At 42.9% G+C, this 12,026-nt stretch overlaps 1 protein-coding gene across 1 annotated transcript; it reads right to left on the bottom strand.

The window, feature by feature from the left end:
• Positions 1-213: 213 nt before the first annotated feature.
• Positions 214-6,724, bottom strand: LOC133083688 (malignant T-cell-amplified sequence 1-like). Its single transcript, XM_061179790.1, is given in 3 exon segments — positions 214-266; positions 269-676; positions 6,712-6,724. Coding segments are annotated over 3 exon segments (474 nt in total).
• Positions 6,725-12,026: the final 5,302 nt, after the last annotated feature.

Raw genomic sequence — 12,026 nt, 5'->3', positions numbered from 1 at the left:
GCCTGATCGCCATGAGAGGATACAGGGACAGCTCGTCTGCACTGTTTCCAAGCAAGGCGGCAACACTTGTTTGTTTGTTTGATTCTCTTTTCTGCATGTGTTGAATTTATTCAGCATAATCACAGGGGTGTTGTCGTCATGCTGTCACACACACACACAAACACAGATATTGCACCGCATCCATGTGGAGCCCAAGTGCATTCCTTCTGAGGCTTATTTACACGCTTTTACGTGCCACAGCCCATCTTTTCAATAATACATGTTTCAATGCCAGTTGCTGTGTTGACTTTCTCAGCATCATCTGCAGACATCTTCATGACTGCAGCACCCAGAGCAAGCTGTTTTCCTTCTGCCTCAATTGCAACAATCCTATCTGCTGCAGAGGAGCAGATCTTAGCTCCTGGAGAAGCTAAGCCTAGACACGTGATATCAACTCCTCTGAGTACAAATTCGATGGCTCCTTTATCCACCTGCTGGTGTGGAAAAAGGGTCATTTTTATCTCTTTTTGTGTGGAATAACCTTGGGATTGGATAAAACGACCCTTCTCTTTTTCTAAATAGAGTAACTCTCCAGTCATTATAAAGATTTCCATCTGTTCATGGCATCCCACTCTTTTAACTGGTTCCTTCTTAGGCACGATTGGATGAAGCCATGGTTCAATGCCTGGGAAAGGTTCTACTTATTCTTAATACCCTTAATAGCAGGTTTTCCACTGGATGTAGCTGAACACATTGTCTTTTTAATCAAATTTCTTGAACATGATTCAAGGTGAAGGGGTGATGATAGGGAAGGGCCGGGAATGGGAAAAAATAGACTTAGCAAGGATCCGGCAGACCCCCTACACCTGGAAGGCCAAAGGGACGGTGGCAGCTGGGGTCGTTACCCGCAAGTGACGCATCTGGCCGCACTTTTCCGGCTCTAGGGAAATCTCACTCCTTCTGCTACTTCAGCTACTTCCTCCAACTATTCATGTGAGCACTGCGGCAATTTGGGGGCTGTTTGGGGTTACCAATTTCTCCCCAGGGCTGGTAGCTGAAAGGGAGGAAGTTGAGCAGGAAGAAGAGACGAAGCACTCATTCTCGTTGCAAGAACAGAATGGAGGGGGGGCACCTGGTCTCCAGAGTGATGGCTGGCCATTTCTGCAGGCTCACAGGGGTCAGAAGAGTGTGGGCTTCAATGCTCAGGGGCATCCTCCTGAATTCCACTACCAAGTTAGGGTCCCTCTCACGGCCCTAAACTCCCACGGGCCAGCAGACCTCTGGTGGGTGGCTGACTAACCTCGTCTGGGGCTTGGAGCCTGACTACTTTAACTAATAAATTGTTGATGAAAATAATCAATAAACAATCTATAGTAGGAATAGAAAAGCATCTTATTTGAGCCAAACTGTGGACTATAGCCTGGAAGACAACCCCTCAGATATCTCTGTGGAACTGTCCCAGGGAAGCATGGTTTTCAGTACAGTTTTATATATTGTCAGAAAAAAAGAACATTAAACAAGTCAGGGATACATTCCTTTAAGGTTTCAGGGAAAAAAACAAAAACAAAACCAAAACAAACAAACAAAGAACAGATCAGCCCATACACAGCAAGTCAGCATGGCCTTGGCACCTGGGAAGTGAGGCTTATTATTGAAGGAGCTTCAGCATTGGCGTCCAAGGAAGGGAGGCATTTCATCTTTATTTTTAACATGGACATTCTTTACTTCTACTCAATGCACTCTTTTCTTTAATAATTTAAGCAGAAGCACAATGTATGTTTGATAGGCCACACGCAGGCTGTTCTAGTATGCGTAACATTCAAGTTAACTCATGTATAAGCCAGACGACTTCCCCATACCTCAAATATGTGAAAATATCTTTTATCAAAATCCTGGGTCTGGCTAGGGGGTTCAGCTTTCTCTGCTTTCTTTCTACCCAGAAGCTCCTCTGCTGGTTTCGATGGTGACTAGCAATTACTACCCTGTCACCTGTGAGAGTTTGCACACCTGGACCGTCACCTATTTCAGACACTATGGGTGCTCCACCTATCCCATGGAGGGGTCCTTGTTACTGCCAACTGCGGAGCAGTCTAGCTCCCAAATCCCTCTCATCACTGCTTTCCCCCCGTCACAACTCAGTTTCTCTGGAAGGGAATGTTAAGATGGATTTTGGCAAGCAGGGTGCAAATTAGGTGTCAACCACTGTGACAGGGCAGAGAGGGAGCAGGATTGGCCAGATGGCATAGTTGAGCAGGTGTCCGGCCCTGAGGAAGCCTTGGCTCAGCCCATGGGGGCTCTGAAGCATATGTGGCCATCATAGGTGTTGTAAGTGCCCATCTGCACTTGAGCATTGGATGTGGCAGCCCTGAGAGGGACCCATGCATGGGTGAGGCTGCTGAGGGGATCTTGGCTGGAAATTGCCTGTTGATCGCACCCCAGCAGCTGGGCAGTGTGTGTTTTCTGGGCCAGAGGTGTGGGTGGCACATCCATGTGCACCCTGAGTGGTGCCCCATATTTTAGAGATGAGTAAGTGGGGAACATGTTAGAGATATTTGGCTTGTCATCTTCCCCTTGATGCACCACCTAACATGCTACACTACCTGATTCTGGTGGTAAACAGTCATGATGGTTAAATTTCTTTAACTTCACTTTGAATTATTACTCTAAAATAGATTGTTTCCTAATATTTACTATATATTCTGGCAGCAAAGTCACACTATTATCAGTAAAATTAGTTTAGGTTCATTGTGAGTTGTTATCCTGAAGGCTATTGAAAAATGAGGATTCTGTTTTCTCACATTGTATAATCTAAGTAGATACACGCTGTTGATGCAGGCACACAGAGGGGCAGATCTGGGGGAATATATTAAACGAGAGTGACATTAAACACACTTTAGGTAAAGGCATCTTGGGGCCTTGGGCCAAATACCACTAAGAGATGGAGGGCTTCGACTGTTATCTGCACAGAAGGATCCAAAAATAGCCTGAAGCTACTACACAATGAAAGCCTATTCTTTAGTTTGTCATAATTCCATCACTGGGCAAGTCTTCGTGAGTCAGTCGTTGTTGTTGTTTTTGTAGCTGTTGTTTTGGTTCTCCTTGCAATCTACTGGTGTCACTTTAGAAACAATTTTAAGCTGGGGCAATTTTTCCCCAATCCCCCATCCCCAGAGGACAAGTGGCTACATCCGGAGACATTTTGGGTTGTCACGCCTGAGGAGATGCTAGTGGGTAGAGACCAGGTGTGCTGCTCAACATCCCAAAACTCACAGGACAGTTCCCACAGCAAAAAGTTATCCAACTCAGAATGTCTTTAATCCCCAGGTTGAGAAATCTTGCCCTAGAGCAAGAGCAAAGGGCTGAAACATCACACAATGTGCATTCTGCACTTTTTGAGCAGAGTATTGGACTAAAACCTTTATACAAAAAGTGAAATTATGGAAACACTCCCATTTACCATTGCAACAAAAAGAATAAAATATCTAGGAATAAACCTACCTAGGGAGACAAAAGACCTGTACGCAGAAAACTATAAGACACTGATGAAAGAAATTAAAGATGATACCAACAGATGGAGAGATATACCATGTTCTTGGATTGGAAGAATCAACATTGTGAAAATGACTATACTACCCAAAGCAATCTACAGATTCAATGCAATCCCTATCAAATTACCAATGGCATTTTTTATGGAGCTAGAACAAATCATCTTAAAATTTGTATGGAGACACAAAAGACCCCGAATAGCCAAAGCAATCTTGAGGGAAAAAAACGGAGCTGGAGGAATCAGACTCCCTGACTTCAGACTATACTACAAAGCTACAGTAATCAAGACAATATGGTACTGGCACAAAAACAGAAACATAGATCAATGGAACAAGATAGAAAGCCCAGAGATAAACCCACGCACCTATGGTCAACTAATCTATGACAAAGGAGGCAAAGATATACAATGGAGAAAAGACAGTCTCTTCAATAAGTGGTGCTGGGAAAACTGGACAGCTACATGTAAAAGAATGAAATTAGAATACTCCCTAACACCATACACAAAAATAAACTCAAAATGGATTCGAGACCTAAATGTAAGACTGGACACTATAAAACTCTTAAAGGAAAACATAGGAAGAACACTCTTTGACATAAATCACAGCAAGATCTTTTTTGATCCACCTCCTAGAGTAATGGAAATAAAAACAAGAATAAACAAATAGGACCTAATGAAACTTCAAAGCTTTTGCACAGCAAAGGAAACCATAAACAAGACGAAAAGACAACCCTCAGAATGGGAGAAAATATTTGCAAACGAATCAACGGACAAAGGATTAATCTCCAAAATATATAAACAGCTCATTCAGCTCCATATTAAAGAAACAAACACCCCAATCCAAAAATGAGCAGAAGACCTAAATAGAGATTTCTCCAAAGAAGACATACAGACGGCCACGAAGCACATGAAAAGATGCTCAACATCACCAATTATTAGAGAAATGCAAATCAAAACTACAATGAGGTATCACCTCCCACCAGTTAGAATGGGCATCATCAGAAAATCTACAAACAACAAATGCTGGAGAGGGTGTGGAGAAAAGGGAACCCTCTTGCACTGTTGGTGGGAATGTAAATTGATACAGCCACTATGGAGAACAATATGGAGGTTCCTTAAAAAACTAAAAATAGATTTACCATATGACCCAGCAATCCCACTACTGGGCATATACCCAGAGAAAACCGTAATTCAAAAAGACACATGCACCCGAATGTTCATTGCAGCACTATTTACAATAGCCAGGTCATGGAAGCAACCTAAATGCCCATCAACAGACGAATGGATAAAGAAGTTGTGGTACATATATACAATGGAATATTACTCAGCCATAAAAAGGAACGAAATTGAGTCATTTGTTGAGACGTGGATGGATCTAGAGACTGTCATACAGAGTGAAGTAAGTCAGAAAGAGAAAAACAAATATCGTATATTAACGCATGTATGTGGAACCTAGAAAAATGGTACAGATGAGCCAGTTTGCAGGGCAGAAGTTGAGACACAGATGTAGAGAACAGACATATGGACACCAAGGGGGGAAAACTGCGGTGGGGTGGGGATGGTGGTGTGCTGAATTGGGTGATTGGGATTGACATGTATACACTGATGTGTATAAAATTGATGACTAATAAGAACCTGCAGTATAAACAAACAAACAAAACAACTAATACTAAACTTTCATTGGGTTATTTGTATGGAAATATGTTAATATAAATGTTTCAGACATTACATGAAATTTCTAAAAATCTTATATGTTCTGGTATAATGTTATAAGTCATAATCCTAGTTATTACTTTAAAATGTATATCTCAGAAATAACTAATTTTCTTGTCAACTGCATTATTATGAACTTTCATCAAATCTTTAACCGTGGTCATTTTTAAGTCTTTTGTCATTTACAGACAGTTCTGGGTGTACTCTGATGCTTTTGTAAATATGTTCCTATAAAAGGGATTCATCTTCAGGAAATTCATGGAAAAGACTCTGACAAGTACAGGTTTCTGGTACCTGACTGTACTGCTGAACTGAATGAATAAGCATTTTCAGAACTCTAATGAAAAACTGATGAGCTCATAAAAGTGCTAACAAAAGATCAAGATGAAAAAAAAAAATTAATTACATGGGACTGAGTGAACTGATGAGGATGAGTATAATTTTTGTGACTTTCTGTTTGAATTTTAAAAAAGGTAAAATCCCACAAGGACTCAGAGGCAAAGAATATACAAATCAATTTTCACTTCAAAGTAAAGGAGCTGTTACAGTGGAGGATTACTGGACTGAATGTCAATATTATGACATAGTATGAGTGTGTTTCATGTTTGGTAATTGCAATCATTGTTGCTTTTGTTGTGGTCATCCATGTACAATGCTTGGTGTCAGTCTATTTATCTCTTGTAAAAATAAAATACAGTGTGTGTGTGTGTGTGTGTGTGAAAAAAAAAGTGAATAAGCTTGTTGAGGTCAGTGGCACTGTGACACCTCTTGTTGAAAGTCAACCCCACGTGATACTGTACCTCTCATGAGCTTTCAGTGTAGTTGAGCTTTAACAGCCTGACACAAGACTGGAACAACTTTGGTCCTTCCTACTTGGTCTATGCAAACCTCTAGGAGGAGAAGCTAAAAGGGTCATATTATCAGGGGGAAAAGAACACGCAGATGAAACAAGCTGTGAGAGCTTTAGCACCCACCACAGGCAGTGAGGTCTCTGGAGCTCAGCTGCAGTCACAAGCTGTGTGAATCAGCTTAGGAGTAGACGCTTGTGCAGTTTAGCCTCCTTGTCCCCAATAAATATTCATGCAATGCCTGCTACATGCTAGACACGGAAATGTCACAGCCCAGTCTCAAGCAGCACCGCTGTAAGCCTGGACACTCAGGATGTGGTATAAGTGCTGTGATAGACACCAGAAGAAGCCTCAGTTGAGGAGAGCACAGAGCACAGACTAGTGACTGCAGAGGCTCTAATTTGTAAACCTTGCAGCTACAAGGGTCCTGCTCACGTGTGAAGCCAAAGAAGTACCTGATGAATGGCTGATATCATGACACTGAGTTTACCAAGAAAAGCTGCCCGTCTTGGGGTGCTGAGAGACCAGCCCCGTGGAGGACGTGGTAGAGCTGCCGCCACAGCTGCCTGCATAAAGTCTCAACTGCCTGGTCCCACCACCTACACTGGGCCAGCTTCCTCACCTCACCTCTCACTGTCATCTTTTTGGCTGAAGGAAAATACACCTATATTTGACTTTTCTCTGGCATTTCTCATTTGTCTGGTTGGTTAAACAATAACATTGTAAAAGTAGTCAGACAATTTTGACCATATTAGGTATTTTGCAGGTGTTTCTACATTTAGTCCCTGTTTACTCTGCCATCTGGAAAACAATGGCAGCTAATAAATTTCCCAGTGACCAACCTTTGCAAATCTGAGTAGAAGTTAGAAACCTCTAAAGCTGTAGTAAATTGAGTGTATGAGAATAGGCTTAATGAAGTTCTGAATATATTTAGTCATGCCAATCTTCTCAGGGAGTTTTTTTCTTATTGTAATTTTGGGCTATATCTTAAACCAACGCACAGCCTGTGCTTAGGTGGCAAGCCTTAGCAACCTCCAATCGGTGCTAGCATGCACACCCGGGGAAAGTCAGAGGCGCCTTTAGTTGTCCTGCACATCCGAGCACCTGGCGGGGGGAGACTAACAGCAGGGAAAGTCTCCAGTGACAGCAGGTACCCAGTTATCCCAGCTCTGAAAGGAGGAAGATGGGGCAAGGACAGCACGCTGGCTGCAAGGTGGGTGCTTATGATTGACTGTGGACCCCAGCCTGGCTGATAGCAAGCCTGAGAGCCTCAAGGAAGGGAAAGAAAAGAGAGACAGAAGGGAGGAAAACAGTGGGAGAGGGGTAAATTCACCTTCAGGTGGCAAAACACAGTGTCACAGCAGAGACTGGGGAAGAAAGGGTGTCTGGTGGGAGGAGCCGGAGAAGAAATTACTGGAGGACGCTTCCTCCCCCACCCCCCCACTCCAGACGGGGCGCACGGGGCGGGAGCCGGTGTTTGCATCCACTCCCCTCACTAAGAGTGTGCGCTTCAAGCTGGTCTTGAGAACACACCTCATTCTTCACTGTGATTGCAGGTTAGGTCTTCTCTGCCCGCCTCCCCCTGACCTTTCACTTTTCCCTGAAGTCTTCATTTTTTCAGGCAAACAGTGTGGCTCAGTGGGCAGAGTTGAGCACCCAGGAGGCAAATCCTGACTCGCAGGTGTAATATATATTCATATTAATAGCTTATTTATATTTATTAATTTAATTTATTATAATAAATTAATACTACATAAATATACGTACATATAATATAAATAAAATGTTAAATATGATATACTAATATTATTTTAATATACTAATATTTATTAATATATCAATAATATATGTTCATATTAATCATATATAGGCTGATTTAGTTAGTGACATCCTTGGCAAGAAGAAAATCGAAGATGATAGGAATCAGAAGAACTGAGAACTTTGAAGATCTATGAGAGAACTCCATGCCCACGATGTAAATGGAGAGAAGTACGTGAAAGTCTCCTGGCCAGGGCTGCTCACAGAGATTTTCTAGGGCCCCTGTTTACTGGGTCAAGAGTGAATCAGGGCGTCCCAGATGTCTGGATAAAAGCAGGAGCCTAGGGGCCAGGGGCCAGGGCCCAGCCCCCCTGGACAATGCCTGCCCTTCTTTCACCACATTGCAGTGGCCCAGCCCGCTCGCGCATCACCTCATCACTTACACTCCTGTGAACAAACGTTACCACTTCTCCTACAGAATGAAGTGTGCATGTTGCAGAAGAATTGGCACCTGCCAAATAGTGACAAACATCTTAAAACTACGGAGAGAGGGAGAATGAGAGATAGATGGACAAATAGTTAAGCATGCCACAGTTTTAGATTATAATGTAAAAATTATGAAAATAGAAAGTAATGTTAAAACTGTTTAGCTCTCAGCTTTTATTTTTACCAAAGCTTTAATTAAACAATTTATCAGTCATCTAAGTACAGTAGATTCTAAATCATAAAATAGGATTTTAATTTTGAAGTACTGTAGTTTTCTACATTTCCAAAATGTACCTTCAAATCATCCAATGTCTTCATAACCAAAGCAGACGTTTGTTGCTTATTCAAAGACCCTGTCAGAATGTTCCCAGGAGGTTAGGGAGAAGTTTCCTGGAACATCGTCTGACCTTCCCCTGTTACCAGAAGAGTGTTTATAAATGGATGTTAGTTTTGCGAGAGCTTGGTGAACTGGTTCAGCTCCTACACACGCAGAAACTGTTTGTTGACCAACATTCTCCAGTAGGTTCAGCTTCCACTTGAATGTGCCCTAAATCCTGAGCCACTAAGCAGATCAAGAACCTCGCTGTCCCATTACCCCCTCTGCTTCTACCCACCAGGGTTATGGGCCCACAGGATGCAGAATGGACTGGACTCTGTAGGCCACTCGTCCCCTCCTACCCTTCCCCATTCACAGGCAAAGAGAAACCAAGCTCCTTGCCCTGATTTAAGGAGGAAGGAGATCCAGCAACAGTGACAGAAGAGGCACATGGGAGGGGCCCCTGCACTCCCAGAGGACCGTGGACTCATCATGTAAGGTTGGGTGGAACATGGTGGCTGGAAGAGACTCAGGACCTGACACCTATGGGACCTCGCCTGCTGAACAGACTCAGAAACCGTCTGTGGGATATGCTAGCTGAGGAACGGGGGGGCGACTTGGATGGACTGGAGGTAGAGGGGAGGGTTTTCCCTGTTGCAAAGCACAGGCTGTGGTCTTTCTGGGCTGGAAATATTGACAGCTCAGCAACTAATGGAGGGTGTTGGTTGGAGGTGTCCTGGTAGTAGAGTTTCTTAGGGAGGTGAGAGGAGATTCTGGGAGGGTGCAAAACACCTCCGCGAGCCTTGGACCACACACCCAGCCTTCTGACCCCAGCAGTGGAAGGTAGCAATTTCTTATATTTAAAGCTGTCCCAGGTCAGGACAGCCGATTTCCCAGGGCCTGAACAGTGAGGAGTACAGGTGGGTGTTGCTGAAGATGAGCAGAGTCCCTGAGCAGAGGAAAGACGAGGGTTCCCGACCAGCCAGAACACAGGCTATTGAGTCAGCAAGACAGTCATGAAGGGGGTGAGGCAGATATCATGCTGGAACTCACAGCAATCTTTGCCCTTGAATAAGCCCCCACAGGGGAGCGAAGAGTTGGAAGAGGGAAGGGAAGATGGAGGACTGCGGGGCAGGCACACAGGTGAGCGTGCATGGAACAGGTAGCATATCTTAGTTCCTTAGAGGGCTTTTATTGAGAAAATAAGGACAGATCCATGAGGCAGCCCTGAAATATGGATGGTCTAGTAAGTCATTTATTTTTTTCTTGTCAAGCTTTACCTCTTCCGGATAGAAAGAGAAAAAGAAAAAGAAAGGAAGGAAGGAAGAAAAGAATGACAAGAGATGTCCCCAAGTGTTCACTGCTTCTCCTCCATAGGGGCCTGGCGGGGACCTCAGCAGAATTCACCTTCAGGAGACCAGCACTGTACCTCATGGGGGCCCTGGGTGACTGCAGGTCCCAGGGCACTGCTTCCTTGTCCCAAGCACAACAACTTGCCTGGGGGCAGCTGCGCTCTTCACTAGAGTCTCTCCGTGTCCGGAGTTCCTTTTGCTACAATGAGGGGCACTAATAGTGGGGTCATGGTCAGGTTGGATGAGGTTGGGAGTTCCAAGGAAGGGCAGCATGGCTGGGCTTGTGTCCTCTGGGCCTACTGTCAGCTCCAGGTGAGTGGGATAAGTTGGGGTCAGGCAGGGAAGTGGTACTTAATGTTAGTCAACTGTAGACTTTAAATGGTTAATATTGAAAATATATGTTTTACCAAAAAAACCCAAAAAACAAAAAACCCTGGTGGCATGTGAATGTACGTTAAAATCTTATGGCTTAAAAAGAAAAATTCTTAGGCCAAAAGAAGGAGTACATTACTGATACATTCTAAAACATGAGCCTCAAAAGCATGATATTCAGTATAAGAAGCCAAACATAAAGGACACATATTGTATGATTCCAGTCACATGAAATATTGAGAATAGACATATCCATAGAGACAGAAAGCAGATTTGTTGTGGCCACGGCCTGAGCATAGGTGGAATAGAAGAGACTAATGGGGTTGGAGTTTCTTTTTGAGGTGATGAAATGTTCTGGTATTAGTGCTGATGGTTGCACAATTTTGTGAATAGATTATAAATCACTAAATTCTACACTTTTCAAAGGGTGAATTTTATGGTATGTGAATTATGTCTCAACTTAAAAAATGGTGATTAATAAATGTGAATTTTTAAGTAACATGGGAAACATTATCATGAGTTTTATTTGCTTCTTGCCATACTAAGCTCTGTAGATATGAAAGAAGACACCCCCCCAAATGAAAAGAAGCACTATTTACTCAGAACTTATCTATAAAGCACGGGAGACAGCCATCACCACTCACATCAGGCTGAGACTCAGGGCACACATAAGAGTGGGGACACTTTCTGGTGGCAAAAAAAGGAAGGCATGTCCTGCCCAGAGCTTGTGATGTGGGAGGCTGGAGACAAGCTGTTAGGAAGAGGGGCGTCCTAAGTGATTACTTAGGGGAACATATTTGGCTTTCCCTGCATTTAGTTCTACATGGAAAAGACTGAAAATGATGAAGCTGTGAGTCACTGACCAAGTCCTGACCCTTGGGGCCTATTGTTGCAGAGGTTGGAGTCTGGTTTTCCAGATTGCTTGCTGCAGGGTGTGGGATAGGGTCTTGTGGCTAGAGGGAGAAGTTCCCAGACTACCAGGTGGATTTAGAAAATTCTGCATCCCAAAACCCTCCTTCAACATCTTCAGTCAATCAGATACTCTGTGGATAGATAAACTTGAATCAATGTTTTTAAAATTAACTGCAAACAGAATTGGAAATGACTAATGTACAATATAATGACATATTAAAAGGCAAATATCAATAGAAGAATCTAACAGAATTTTATAAATTCCTTCCAAGCAATGAATATGCTCAATTAAAATCATATGCTCATGAACTGCAGTATTTGGTAGTACATATCTGTGTGAAAAGAATTTTCAAATATGAAATATGTAAACCATGCAAAATCTCCTTATAAGTCACGATTAACAACTTAAATTTTGATGATAGGAACCTCTAATAAGCTAAATGGCATCCCCCTTGCAAAGGAATTCCATTTTTCTCATTAGCAGACTTGTATCACAAAAAATTGTACTAAATATATTTTAAAGTTCATAAATCAACATTTTGTGGAAAAAACTGCAAACTATAGTAATTATTACAGTAATGTCGATTTACTGTAAACATTAGGATTTCTCATTTCACTAATGTTCACACTGCAGTCAATCTCACAACAAAAAATTTTTTAATTCATTAAATTTTCTTTTGCCCCAATAACCAAATCCGGCCATCTGGTCGACCTTGCCGCTGCAGACGCCAAGCGACCTGCAACTG

The sequence above is a fragment of the Eubalaena glacialis genome, unplaced genomic scaffold, assembly GCF_028564815.1.
Source record: "Eubalaena glacialis isolate mEubGla1 unplaced genomic scaffold, mEubGla1.1.hap2.+ XY scaffold_56, whole genome shotgun sequence".
Classification (NCBI taxonomy): domain Eukaryota; kingdom Metazoa; phylum Chordata; class Mammalia; order Artiodactyla; family Balaenidae; genus Eubalaena; species Eubalaena glacialis.
Note: the sequence above shows the minus strand (reverse complement) of the source record. Positions and strands in the feature narration are given on the sequence as shown.